At 32.8% G+C, this 13,596-nt stretch overlaps 3 protein-coding genes and 1 long non-coding RNA gene across 6 annotated transcripts; 2 read left to right on the top strand and 2 right to left on the bottom strand.

Annotated features, from left to right (window-relative positions):
• Positions 1 to 949: 949 nt before the first annotated feature.
• On the bottom strand, positions 950 to 3,031 carry LOC102626629 (uncharacterized). Its single transcript, XM_006486153.4, has 4 exons — positions 2,718 to 3,031; positions 2,191 to 2,335; positions 1,890 to 1,953; positions 950 to 1,418 (listed from the first exon to the last, which is right to left on the bottom strand). Exons 1-4 carry the CDS (start codon positions 2,971 to 2,973, stop codon positions 1,284 to 1,286), a joined length of 600 nt encoding a protein of 199 aa, XP_006486216.1. The 5' UTR covers positions 2,974 to 3,031; the 3' UTR covers positions 950 to 1,283.
• Positions 3,032 to 5,391: 2,360 nt separating this feature from the next.
• Positions 5,392 to 6,020, top strand: LOC102626918 (uncharacterized). Its single transcript, XR_003066451.2, has 2 exons — positions 5,392 to 5,554; positions 5,650 to 6,020. It is a non-coding gene; the product is annotated as an uncharacterized LOC102626918 (long non-coding RNA).
• Positions 6,021 to 7,301: 1,281 nt separating this feature from the next.
• LOC102627190 (BTB/POZ domain-containing protein At3g56230) lies at positions 7,302 to 9,945 on the top strand. Of its 3 annotated transcripts, none has more exons than XM_052439214.1 (3): positions 7,302 to 7,751; positions 8,908 to 9,093; positions 9,377 to 9,945. In XM_052439214.1, the coding sequence occupies exons 1-3, from the start codon at positions 7,392 to 7,394 to the stop codon at positions 9,839 to 9,841; spliced, it is 1,011 nt and encodes a 336-aa protein (XP_052295174.1). In that variant the 5' UTR covers positions 7,302 to 7,391; the 3' UTR covers positions 9,842 to 9,945. The 3 variants fall into 3 exon arrangements, with proteins under 3 accessions (XP_052295174.1, XP_006486218.1, XP_006486217.1); XM_006486155.4 differs by lacking the exon at positions 7,302 to 7,751 and adding an exon at positions 8,608 to 8,721 and having other exon boundaries at positions 8,920 to 9,093; XM_006486154.4 differs by lacking the exon at positions 7,302 to 7,751 and adding an exon at positions 8,608 to 8,721.
• A 1,858-nt stretch (positions 9,946 to 11,803) lies between these two features.
• Positions 11,804 to 13,342, bottom strand: LOC102613004 (uncharacterized). The gene is made up of 4 exons (XM_006486454.4): positions 13,116 to 13,342; positions 12,456 to 12,581; positions 12,193 to 12,366; positions 11,804 to 12,105 (listed from the first exon to the last, which is right to left on the bottom strand). The coding sequence occupies exons 1-4, from the start codon at positions 13,194 to 13,196 to the stop codon at positions 12,010 to 12,012; spliced, it is 477 nt and encodes a 158-aa protein (XP_006486517.1). The 5' UTR covers positions 13,197 to 13,342; the 3' UTR covers positions 11,804 to 12,009.
• Between the last annotated feature and the right edge of the window lie 254 nt (positions 13,343 to 13,596).

The raw sequence follows: 13,596 nt of genomic DNA, 5'->3' as shown, positions 1-13,596 counted from the left end.
AGTGAGAAACCGCAGTTCCTATCCATAATTCAAGTGGAGGGTTCAATGCGGTTGATGATATTAAAGCTAAAATGGAAAAAGAGCATGCCCAGGTGTGGTGTCCTGGGCAGATATTCTCGCAATTGCTACTCGCGACTCAGTTGTTGATGTGAGCGCCAAATATTCCCTAGATGAAAAGCTGGTTGTTTCACCCTCATATGCTTCAATTTCTTGGCAATTGCAGTTAGGGGGTCCTTCATGGAAAGTTAGATTGGAAAGAAGAGATTCTACAACAGTAAGCAGGACAGCTGCAAACACTTCAATCCGTCGACCCACTTCTAATTTAAGTGCTCTCATATCAAACTTCATGGGGTCTCTCATTGAAGCACATGGTAGCTCTTGCTGGTAATTCAGCATTATTCAACTAATTGACAAAAGGATATGAAGAATCAATCTGCCTCTACCATAATTAAAAAAGCTTATTTCCGATGGCAGGGGCACACACGATAGGCCTGGCAAGATGCACAACATTTCGAGAACACATTTACAATGGTTGGAATATTGGCATCTCCTTCACCGAATCATTGCGGCAAATATGCCCAGCAAGCGGAAATGGCAGTGCTCTAGCAAGCATCTACCTTCAACCTGTTTTGATAATTTATACTACAAGAATCTGTTGAATGAAAAGAGTCCTTCATTCAGGTCAAGAGTTATTTAATGGTAATTCTGCCAATTCTCTGGTGAAAAGATATGCTGATGACATCTCAGTGTTTGTCAAGGACTTTCCCAGAGCCACGATCAAGATGGGCAACATCAGTCCTCTTACCGGAAGTGCTGGACAGATCAGGATCAATTGCAGAAAGGTCAATTGAAAAATAATCCGCATTATGCCATACTGTATTACCTTATATGATTATCTCTCATATCATTCCGAATTGGAAAAATAATAATAATAATAATAATAATAATGTGAGTATATAAACAATGTATTACTAATCATGTTTGAGAATCTGTAGCAGATCTTCTGTAATAGTCTAATCACAATGAAATCTCTTTGAAATTAAACGAATGCAGGACATAAAATGTTTTCTCAACTGAAAAACCTTTATCTCAAATACTATCAGAAATTTTAACCACCCTTGTACAATAGACTTCGAACAAAAAGATTATAATGCACTCACATTGATACAAGCGGTTAACAAGGTGACTACACCATGAAATATAACTAGGCTAACTATACAGTTAATTTTTCGAGTTAAAGAGTATATGAACTGCCTCAGTCTAAATGATGTTATGTTTCATCTCTATTCCAACTGATCAACTGATTCGACCACCTCCTCTTCCAGTTTAAATTCATCAACTGCTGCATAGTAAGCATTCTGCTCCTCAATGAATTCTTTTGGCAGGGCATGGATGGCATGTTCATCATATTTCTTCTTCTGCAATAACATTATAGGTAGATTATGGTTTCAGCGGAATGACTACTAATATAGCACCTATACATTTAAACTGATTAATTTTCATATGACAGACCAGGGAGCTTAAGACACAAAACATACTATAATATGTCAGAATTGAAAATGAAACAGCTACATATGAATAAAAAAATGAAAATGAAACAACTATAATTTCAGAACAAAGATGATACTTTCATCAACGATATCCAACCCTCTTAAAACAAACTTACTTCATTCCTTTTTGAGGCAATATAATTAATTTCATCAAATAAGTAGTAACAGACACTTTACTTATTAAGCAGGCAGTATTCCATTTAAATCAAAACATGTACAAAAATAAACATATAAATAATTTCAGCTAAAACATAAACTACACTATTCATTATCAGAAAGCAACAGGTAAGCTGTTATGCCACAGCAGTGATTACTCTTAAGGAGCATAAGAGTGCAGACCTTTTCATGGTGCGTTTTACATGACTTGTTTTGAAGAGTATCTCCATCTTCCTTGTTTTTGTCCCTATAACAATAATCAAGCTATTAGACTCTACCAGTAAACATCTCTACATTCTATTGCATGCTCAAATATCACAACATAACCACCAATCCCATGATTTCCTGCTCTTTTTTAAACCCAAAATCATATTGATCTTCTCATTTCATTGTTTTGCAGAGAGAGGTTATAGACATAAGGCGAAATTAAATTCAAATGCTAAAAGGAAAAATAAAAAGCGAAAAAAACTTTCACAATTCATACCTGGCACCAGCAGTCTTGATAGTAGCTGCAAGAGAGCCAGCCACAGGCATGGATACTTCCTTGCCTTTACTCTTCCTTTTAGCAGCAGTACTTCTTCTACTATAAACAGAAGAAGGCTCCATAACTTCATGCTTATCACCGGTACCTAAACTCCGTACACAACACATACATGTTGGCACTCAGAACACAAATAATTTAACATAAACCACAAAATGAATAGAAAGGAAAAATACTCATAACGAGAATCGTAACTTAAACTTGATATTATCATTGTCTTTGAACTCCATCATCATTAAATAAACTATTGAGAAACCCTTCAAATAATTTAAGGTTGTCCACAGAGCATACTCATGAATTCAAAGAATACGAATAATTTCGACAAGTATAGAACAAACCCATCTATAGAATCAATAGTTCAAGCTCAAAATTGACATCAATTTCAATTTCACCAAATCACAACCTCATTCAAATTCACGAACCCTAGAACACCCAAATCCAAACACACCCACAAAACCCAAAGAAATTACCAGAAACCCTCGAAGATTTAGCTGGCCTCGAAGCAACAGAAACAGAGCTACCGTTTGCAGAGGCAACTTCGCCAGTATTCTCACCGGCGGCATTGGCCGTGGAACCAGGCTGGGAGTCGGAGTTAATTACGGATTTGCCATTGGTGTCGTTGAGTGAATTTTTTAAAGCAGAAGCGAGAAAGGGTTTCTTAATTGAAGGAGGCGTTGTAGTGTTGGTGCAATCTGAGAGTGGCTTTCTCTTTCTTTTGGCTTCCATTTTTGTTGTCGATATATTTGTTCTTGTTCGTTTACAATTATTATTAACAAATACCCGACTTTGCTCGTGCGTCGTATCGAGGAAGCCATATGGGTTTGGCGGGAAAATCTGGTACTTCGTGGAGAGATCTAGATTTTACAAAGCATTTGGGCCTAGATTTTTATTTGGGCTTCTAAAGTCCACTAAGTTTTAAGTCCGGCCCGAGTATTTTGTATAGATAATGCTATTTCCGAAAGTCAGGTCAGAAAAACCAACCGGAATGGTTCGGTTTGGTTCGGTTCTAACAAAAATCAAGCTGAATTGAACAGTACCATCCATTAAAGGATATGCCACCACATTGGGACTTTGTTATCTTATTTGTGGCAATGAATCCACTTTTAGACACCTAAATTTTACAAAGTGGTAATTGACTTCACATCCTTAAATATTTACCACAAACATCAATTAAGACTATTTATTTATTGATTATATAAACATACATTGTTAAGTGTCTCTTAACTTTTTCTTGAGCTACTTTCATTTGCTAGTCCATCAAATAGTGAGCCTAAGTTGTTGGTGCAAATTTTGTCTCGACTTATGATATGGAAATTTTGACTGAGGACAACCCCCTTAGTACTTGGGTTCCTCTTTGTTAGATTTTATGATGGTGAGTTCATTCTTTGGGCTGATCTTTATGAGCCTTTATATATGCTCTTCTGAGTCCACTTTCTTAGGCAATCAGAAGGTCATTCTCTTGTAACACTCTACAAACACAAGAAAATGATCAGAGGGTCGGCTTTGTCGGCGTAAACCCTCCGACAGTCAAGTTAGTCACCGGACTTTTGGAAATATAAATTTAGAAAAAGAAAGATTAGAGGGAGAAAGTTAGCATTTTTTCCTTTTGAGTCTCTTTTTTTGTCTTACCTTTTAATGAGAATGAAAGACATATTTATCGACCAAACTGATTTGACTTGGGTCTTAGTTATTTTGATAACAAATGTCATTGTTCTTGTGACATTTAGCAACACTTGTCCTCTCGTGCCCATGTGGATTGACACATGGATATACAAACTTGTCTACAGATTAGAGGAAGGAACGTTTTATCCTTAAGTTATGTTTACTAAGATCTTGGGATCATAAGAGCCTTCAAACTTAGGAGGTTTGTCCTAGGATAAGAGCCTTGAACCTCAGCACGTTTTGGACTTTAAATCCTTACCACCTAGTTGATTTATCCTAGGTGATTTGTCTTAGGATATGAATCTAGAACCTTGGCTCTTTTTGGGCTTTGAAACCTTGTTACTTAGGAGGATCATTCTAGGTGATTTGTCCACCACTTCGTGGGCTTAATTGGGAGGAAATTTATTAGATGGGCCTTATTGAGATTAAATTTATTTAGCCCTTATTAGACTTATTTGATTTTCGATCCAACATAAGCATTAGTTATTAAAAAAAAAAATTATTTGTACACTATCTTTGATAACGTTTTATTTATAGAGTAAATTAAATTGAAAATAGAATAAATAACTTGGAGATCGTTGTAGCATAAACGGGACCTGTAGCTAGCTTTTGCTTTAGAACATTGACTAATTTCCTGACAATTAGCTGAATTCTTAAGAAAAAAAAACATAAACAGTTCAATTAGCTGAATTTAAAAGATTAAACTTGGAAATGAGTAAACTTCACGTATCCCCATCAAATAATCAATGGTTCCCATGGTTTTGTCGGCAGCATTTAATTTAATTTAATTAGTTAACTTCACAAAATTTGTGCTAATCATCCACGTGCAAAAACATAGATTCCAATGTTTGGTCCACTTGTCTAAAAAACACTCATGTTTCGGATTAACGTGATACTTCTTTCCAGTTAATTAACATTATTTTGAACTAAGTAAAAAAAAAAAAAGTATGGGACATTAATTTTTATCTCCATTTTGGCCTTAAAACGTAATCTGCTAATTGTTATTAATTATTAATCAACAGTTATCCGAATGATTAAACTCATGCCCATTCGGCATAATAATTTAACAATGTAATTTAATTAGACGACACCAACACTGTTTAGCCATAATTTTAAATTTTTAACAATCTATTGTAACTAGGCACCAGGCAGAGTTGTCAATCATCGTAATCTTGAAAATAAATATAATTAATTTAATAGAAATGTTAACTAAACCATCTAGATTTCTGAACATTATGTGGCTCCCGGAATACAACATCCTGGAGAAAAAGGCCCAGTGGATTGCAATAACTGGCATGTGGGCACACGTTATTCCGCAAAAGCAGAGTCTCTGAAACGTGCAGCAGCACCGTAACAAAATGAGAATTCAAAACCAGGTTAGTGGAGCCTCAAGTTTAAGGCCAAATCCTGTGTCCCAAGAAAAAAGTGAAAGCCAAATCCAGGGGCTCCAAAAAGCTAAAAGCACTTATCTCAACGTCACTTTAATTACTCTCTTCATGTCTATAAATACCAAACCTAATTGGCTTTGCTTTCCACTCTCACTCAAAAGTTTTTTTTGTTCAAGTTCTCAAGAAAGATTTACAACAAGAAGAAGAAATGGAGGCCATTCAATCCTGGGTTTCTGACCACAAGCTCACTAGCATTGGTAAGCTGTAACGTCACTCATATATTTTAATTACTGCCAATTAACTGATGATTAAGATTAGTTAATATGAGTGTATATATATGTTAATTTTACAGGAGCAGTATGGGCATCAGCAATTGGGGCATCATTGGCTTACACAAAAACCAGAACTCCTCTTAAGCCGAGCCTCAGGCTCATACATGCCAGGATGCATGCACAAGCTATAACATTGGTAGTGCTTTCTGGTGCAGCTGCTTATCACTATTATGAGAAGAGTGGCAGCTACAAACAAGAAAAGAATGCTAGCTAATTTATTAATCCTGCCAAAAAAAAAGATTGTACCCTGGATATCAATTTCGCATTGCCACCTTTTGCTTCATGTTATTGGCTGAGGTTTAACAATTTAGTAGCTATAGTATTGATAATGATGATAAATATTGTAGTAGTGATATGATATCATAATGCAATCATGATTTTCTCTGCAGAACCTCTTAGAACAGGGACAATTTTCCATTTCCTCTCAATATTTATAACTTTTATTATTAATTACCCTATACAATTTTCATAATATTCGGTTTCTCCATTAATGTTAAATTTTCAAATTGTTTTGTAGTTGAGATGAGTTTTAATTTGAAAAATTTCACCTCTAAGAGGCTAAGTAAGTATTATTAAAACATTAAAAAAAAAATAAGGAGATTGTTAGTTTTTCTTCTACTAAAATTAATATATACTTTTACCTTTTATTGTTTTTATAATTTTGAAACAAAAATTGAAAGAAAAAGATGGATAAATAGGTCATTGATTAATAATTTATCTTGAGGATAAAAAATATATATTTATTATAAGACAAATGCTTACATAATGACAAAAAGTTAAAAAATTATTATTAATTTTTTATTCATACTAAATTTTAAAAATTAAATTTAAACAACTACTTATCACATACTCTAAGATATTCCCCGATGTTACTATAAGCTACTAAATTTTCATTTATATGATTTATTTAATTTATAATAAATATAAATAAGATTATATTTAACAATAAGGATAATAATAAGATAAAATTATGTCATGAAAGAGGTTATTGGTTATTATTAAAAAAATGAAAAGAGTAGATATTATATATTAATTTTAATAAGGGAAAACTAACAATTCCTCTAAAAAAAATTAGTGGTAAAATCTAAAACTATTAGTAGAACTAGAAACTGACGATATCCCTAAAAAGCAATGGATATGTCAACCATTAAGCGATAGCACAAAAGACATTTTATTTTTACAGAGCTTTGTTGTTGGACTACCAAACCTGGAAAATCTTACTAATACATATACGCATGCTCCTTTAACAAACCCAAAGATTGATGACACATTTTCAACATGATAAGCCACAATGCGACAGGCCACTCTGGAGCTTAAGACACTATTATTAATCATAATTTCATATTATGAAGCAAGAAGGGTATTATGATTAACTTATTATTTAATTCGTGTCAAGAAAGTGGTTGTAACATTCGGACGTGCTTGCCTTGAACATCTTTGCTGTTCAGCGGTTGGAAAGTCCTTTTCTCGTTCCTAACTTTTTGATTCCTCTCAAAACAAGTGCTTTTCTAATAAGCTGCTTCTTTAAACCTTACTCAAAAAGACATGCCCACCAATCACCAACTTCCCACCTTCCTTCCCACTCACATCCTGCTCATGCCCCTACCCCCCAAAAAAAAAAAAAATTAGGAGCGACGTGAAGGCTGGCTTGGTCATTTCAGTCAAAATAAAATAAGCCTATTTACAATTTACGTGCATATGCAATCATGAAAGTTCCCTTTATCAAATTATTAAACAACTGATCATAGAATAAGATACAACAATGCCTAAGTATAACCAATTAAGGAAAAATTTTGATCACTATATATTGAGTTCCATCACAATAAATAATTTATCCTTTCCCTTCTTCAACTTCGTCTTCATCTTTCAGAACAGCTCAGGTAACACCGGCCGCGGTAACGAGAGGCAGAATATGGATTGCTCAATTTGCAACTCAATGCCATTTTTGCTGAGGCCGCCGAGGAACACGATATGTGGGGCTTGCTATGAGGGAGCTAAAAGCATAATAACGTTGATGAACAAGCTTGAAGGTGACAAAGGAACCGACAACATCGATACTAAAGCCAACAATTCTCTTGTTTCTCCAACAAATTCTTGTAAGGCAAGCTCCATTTTATTTCTTGTTCTTTCTAATTTTTTGTATTGCCATTTATGTTAGCTGAACTTTCTAGTGCTTGATGATTCAGAAATTTCTAGTTCTCTAGCTTGATGATGGTCCTGATAATAATTGTAATACTAATAGCCATCCGATGTTTATTTGTTTCTAAGTAGCCCCACTTCTATTTAGCTCAATAATCAAGATGTTTCTAAATCTACCGTCACATGTTTTAAAGCGACCTTGGTAATGCAACCATACCCACAGTCGCCGTGGGCTAAAACCATTATGAGGTCTTATTAATTACACCCCGAGTTTATTTATTTATTTATTATTATTATTATTATTATTATTATTATTATTATTATTATTATTATTTAAAACTATGGAAATAACGACTTAAAATCGCTCCTAATTTAAAGAGGAGTCTATGATTGACCAAATTCTTATGAGTGGGACTATTGGCACCCCTCTAAACACTTCTTAAAACTCTTTTAATTATTTTACAATTTTAATCTCTATTAAAATTACATAAAAGAACAATTTCTAAGTAAACCTCACTCAAAAGTCAAATATTTTTTTTATTTTATAAATAAAAAATATTGTCTTTTTCTTTAATTTTCGGGTGAGGAATTTATCACCGATGGTTACAATAAAGAGAATAAAAATTCATTATCTTTTTTTTTAAATGGAAGAGATCTGATTGTTGAAATGAGTTTTAATAATGAAAAATAAAAAATAGAGTTTACACAATAAATTTTACTTAAGGGTATTTTTGTCATTGATGGAGGTGTTAAAAGAATTTTATAATTTTTTAAAACTATTTTAATAGTTACTTAAGAAAATGGGTGTTAAAAGAAATTTAGTGGGGTGCCAATAGTCCCACTCAATTCTTATTTATTGAGAACAGAAAAGACACAAGGACAAAAGCCAAAGCCCTAGGCTTTTCAACTATTCAAGAACAAACATGCCTCCTGAAAGAATGGTGATTGAAGCGGCCAATCGATTTTATATCGTTTTAATTTTTCCGTGGAATTATCTCGATGCTGTATCATGTGATTGCATATATCTTTGTGTCTGCACGCTAAGGTTTTGCGATTTAATGAATTTTTTTATGAGTTTATACGGCAAGTTAGTTTATTCATTATAATTGAATATTGATACGTGTTGATTCTTTTGTTAGTACCGTCATCAGCTTGGAGACTTACCAAAGTGGTTGAGTGGTCTGAATGACCAAAGAGTCGAGATGAATAAGAAAATTGCCTTCCTCAGTGGATTTGGTGCTGCATTCAGAGAACGAATTCACACTGATATACAGCTCGTGCCCGGCGATAATGGGCTTCCCTTGGCGACACACAGAGCCTTACTCGTAAGTATCTTTATTTACATTATTTATTCATATATACCAAAATAATCAAGTAAGTAATTCTGCACACCATTGATGAGTAGCTGAACACATGACACAAATTTGTAACTTAAAAAGCGATGAATTTGTTGGTTATGACAATATGGCCTGTCATATCGTGAGTAACATTGAGCATCAATCAAATTATAAGTCTTCTTTGTGTATATACGAATTTTTGAAGTAAAAGTCTACATTTTGGGTTAAGTCTGTATTTGCTAAAATAGTATTATTGTTATGTGTTGTATAGGCTGCAAGATCAGAAATATTTAAGAACATGCTGGAATCAGAAGATGGGTGCAAGGCTCCTCCAAGTGAGACTATTAAACTCGCCGAGTTGAAACATGAAGAGCTTGAGTCTCTTTTAGATTTTCTCTACACTGGGAGCTTGCCTAGGGAGAAGATGGAGAAGCATGTTTACTCATTATTTCTAGCAGCAGATAAGTATGCAATCCAGTACTTGCAGGAGTTTTGCGAGCGTCATATGCTGCTTTATTTGAACTCATCAACTGCTCTTGATGTGCTAGAAATCTCAGATGTTTGTTCAAATAAAACGTTGAAGGATGCTGCACTGAACTTCATTGTCAAAAATATGGAGGAGATAGCCTTCTCCAGTAAATTTGAAGTCTTTGCACCCAAGAATCAGCATTTGTATGTGCAGATCACTAGGGCATTTTTTATGGATATCAAAAGCAAAAGAGTTACTGGAGTTTGATAAGAATATTATAGAGTCAATCAATTGTGTTAGAATTAAGGATTTGTGTAAAGCTATGCGTTGATCAATGAAATAAATAATTTCTTTTGTCTTGTTAACAAATACATTTATAATTGTCTCCTTGTAGATATGAAAGTGATTAGTATAATGAAATATTGTGTATGAAGTCCAGAAGTGATACAGACAGGAAATTCCTTGGTTTCACCTTTAATAAACACATTAGTTAATAAACAATTCAATCAATAAGTAGTTTATTGCAATTAACATTAAAAAGGTATTTTAGTGGGCATAAATATTGCCTTTTAATCTATTGTGGCAACGTCCCATGTTTCCTGGAATTGCTTCCCAACTTCAGTAATTATAAAAGTTCAGCTAATAATCTTCATAATATTTTATCTTCTGATTGTTTTAAGGGAAATTATCACTGCACCACTTCTTTTTTGCTTTATATTCATTCAACCACCAAAAACTTCTAACATGTTCTCTGCACCACCTTTTTTTTTTTTAATTTGTATCAACTAGCTACTTTTTAACTAACACCGTTAAATAATTTAAATGAAATGATAATTTTACCCTTAGATAAATTAAAAGACCATTTTATTTTACAAAAACTTTAAAAAATAAGAAAATTATAATTATAAAAATACCCCTAAATTTAATAAAAAATAAATCCCAAACAAAAGTACTCAGCTGATTTTTATTTAATTTAGATTTTGCAAATTTTAATAATTATTTTTATTAAAAAATTATAATTTTGCAAATTTTTAATAAAAATGACTGAGTTTATTTATTAAAAATTATAATTTCGCAAAATTTTATTAAAATAACTGAATTTATTTATTAAAAAATAAATCCCAAAATTTTAATGATTTAGGGGATTTTTATTAAATCCCAAAATTTTGTAATTATTTTTATAATTATAATTTTTATTTAGAGTTTTATTAAAAATAAAAATTCTAATTTTGGGATTTATTTTTTATTCAAGGTAGGGGTATTTTTATAATTATAATTTTCTTACTTTTCAAAGTTTTTTGTAAAATAAAATGGTCTTTTAATTTATTTATGGGTAAAATTATCATTTCATTTAAATTATTTAACGGCGTTAGTTAAAAAGTGGTTAGTTGATACAAAAAAATTTTTTAAAAAAAGGTGGTGTAGAGAACATGTTAGAATTTTTTAGTGGTTGGATGAATATAAGGCAAAAAAGAGGTGGTGCAGTGATAATTTCCCTTGATTTAAATCAAAGAGAAAACAATAAGTTAATTTTTTCATACTGTTCATACGTCACTAGATTCATAATTGACGTTGAGATTAATTAGCCGTAAGATCAATGATAAAGACGACTTGGCTGAAAAAAAAAAAAAATGAACTGTTCAAGTTACAACTACATTCACTGGGGCACTAGAAATATTCTTTTCACGTTCTCTTCATATATATATATTTTTTCACATAACTCTCCTATGACATAGGAACACCAAATTTGCTGAAGAAGAAGAGATGCTTCGAAATCAAAAAATGATATATCACGGCACCAATCAACCCCATCTCACCCCCTCCAAGCTAAATTTTATGGGCAAGTTTGTAACTAATTTAAAATTTGAAGCAAGTTTATTATTAGTTCAGCTTTTATTTACTTTTGTTTGGTGTTGAAATGGGCTCTCTACTATTACTCTTTTTAATCTCAATAATCAAGGATGATCTTAAGTTTCATTAATTAATTACCCTATAACCCCAAATGGACCCTAATAATACTACAACTACTACAAAATTAGTTAACCATGTATATGGATTTAGAATTAATTTCAAATAGTTTGCACAGCCATAATCAAATTGTGTTTGTCGCTCGAAGAAGTGACAATGATATATGACATTATATAGTAAGTATATATCTTATGATTCATACTCATGCATGGAAGCAAAAATGGGTCACAAGCGTACCTTATGATTTTTCACCCCTCCATCTTTTTCTTGGGCAAACATAGGGGTTGTTATAAGTACTTTCTGATACTTCATTTGATTTGAATTTGAGAACTTCAACCCACTTTTTTAATTAACACAAGAGCAATTCCTTTTGGTAATTAACAACATTGCCAACATTCACAAGGCTACAATGTACACCAAAAGAAATTATTAAGTGGCAAACTATATTTATAACAAAAGGAATTTGATTACACTTGTTCATTACTCTCACTCCAGTTCCTAATAACCTGCAACAAAGCTTGTTTCACCACATGTGCATCAATGGTCTCACCTTGTTCTTCATTCTGAAAAATGTAAAAACATTTTAATTTTAAATTAGTCAATGATAGATAAAACATCAAATATGTCATCACTGATATGCACTCTCTTACTTCTCCTCCAATTGCTTGTAAACTGAATGTGTCCGTACAAGAAACCCTAGCTTCCAGCACATTAAGCGCCAGCTCCTCAAAGGTTTCAAGTATTGATACAAGCAGGCCTGGACAACTCTTCTTTGAAAATACGTTTATCATAAATCCCTTTTCTAGGGTTTTTACGGTCACTTGCTGTAAAAATATTGACAAAATCACTTTCATTAACACAACTTTTGCCAGATAAAATTTGCAATCTGAGAAAAATTAAGAATTGAGCTCACAATGGGCAATGCATTCGGGTCGCTCGAAGTTTGACCATTTTCTATGTCTCGATTCAATCTTTCTACTTTCTGTTTTAGCTCTTCAATGTAATTTGAAGCGTCCACTATGATTGATGTTTTGCTCAGCTGCCAGTACAACAAATTGAATAAGTAACATAATCAAATTCGATATTATTTAGAACCCAAAAATTGTACCTTTACAATCTCTCTCTGTTTTTCTAACCAACGTCGTAGACATATATTTATTTATAGTAATTAAACAAATACTCAACAAGCAAAAAGAACTGATAATATATATATATTTTTAAGTTAGAGTACTGAAGTGATAATAGAAAATTTTCTTTTCAACAAAAAAGACTTGTCTATCTCTAATTCTATGAGCACTTTTGGTATTAAGTAGTACTGATTGTCAAATTCAATCTCATCTTGAAGAATTCAAGAATAAAGTTCACGAAGAACAAATCGGAAAAGGAACGGCCAGTAAGTAACTAAGGATTTGCAATCGCGACACAGAAATGGTCAGCGAAGAAATAATAAAGAGAAGAAGAAAAATTTTATTCAATTGAGTACGTGTGTATATAAATATTCTATAGGGTAATGAATATTAAGAAGAGACTAAGCCAATAAAGTAAAGGCTTCAGAGAAGGACAGGGAATTTACGGCATGAGAGTTAGTAATTGAACGAAGAAGTTGCAGCTTCTCATGCAGTGCTGCTGCTTTCTTGTGCTCCCTAGAAACCATGGTGGTTAGTTTATGTGTATGTGTACGTAATTTGCTCAGCTTTCTCTCTACCTCTATCAACACAGCAAGCTCTGATGAGGCTGTTGTTTATAGAGGGGATATGAGCTCTCAAATCTATATGATCCTCCTGTTTGCTTCGCACATGACTGCCTCAGTTTCTCCACAACGAATAAATAATATACATTGTTCATATCTAAACTTACAAGATTGCCCTTCAGGTTTATTTCTTTATGAAATTGCATGGAATTTGGTGGCAGTAAACAGTAATTAATGATAACAGCACGAGAAAATTACTAACATCCTCCCTCTTGTTTGGCGCAAAATTATCCATTTTTCCTCTCGTGTTTAAAACTCACCAGAACTCTCTTAATGTTTAAAATACTAACTGTAATTTTTTTTC

This window comes from Citrus sinensis, chromosome 4, assembly GCF_022201045.2.
Source record: "Citrus sinensis cultivar Valencia sweet orange chromosome 4, DVS_A1.0, whole genome shotgun sequence".
Taxonomy (NCBI): Eukaryota; Viridiplantae; Streptophyta; class Magnoliopsida; order Sapindales; family Rutaceae; genus Citrus; species Citrus sinensis.
This window is presented reverse-complemented; position numbering and strand designations above follow the sequence as displayed.

Bases quoted from the DNA above. Each gene is read 5' to 3' on its own strand.
- LOC102626629 (XM_006486153.4), bottom strand. From the start codon at position 2,973: ATGGAAGCCAAAAGAAAGAGAAAGCCACTCTCAGATTGCACCAACACT. The intron at 1,954-2,190 runs GTATGAATTGTG...TTATTGTTATAG, and splicing joins ATCAAGACTGCTGGTGCCAG to GGACAAAAACAAGGAAGATG. The intron at 1,419-1,889 runs GTCTGCACTCTT...ATGTTATTGCAG, and splicing joins GTAAAACGCACCATGAAAAG to AAGAAGAAATATGATGAACA.
- LOC102627190 (XM_052439214.1), top strand. From the start codon at position 7,392: ATGCCTAAGTATAACCAATTAAGGAAAAATTTTGATCACTATATATTG. The intron at 7,752-8,907 runs GTTCTTTCTAAT...TTCTTTTGTTAG, and splicing joins CAAGCTCCATTTTATTTCTT to TACCGTCATCAGCTTGGAGA. The intron at 9,094-9,376 runs GTAAGTATCTTT...TGTGTTGTATAG, and splicing joins CGACACACAGAGCCTTACTC to GCTGCAAGATCAGAAATATT.
- LOC102613004 (XM_006486454.4), bottom strand. From the start codon at position 13,196: ATGGTTTCTAGGGAGCACAAGAAAGCAGCAGCACTGCATGAGAAGCTG. The intron at 12,367-12,455 runs GTGAGCTCAATT...ATATTTTTACAG, and splicing joins ACCCGAATGCATTGCCCATT to CAAGTGACCGTAAAAACCCT. The intron at 12,106-12,192 runs GTAAGAGAGTGC...TACATTTTTCAG, and splicing joins TACAAGCAATTGGAGGAGAA to AATGAAGAACAAGGTGAGAC.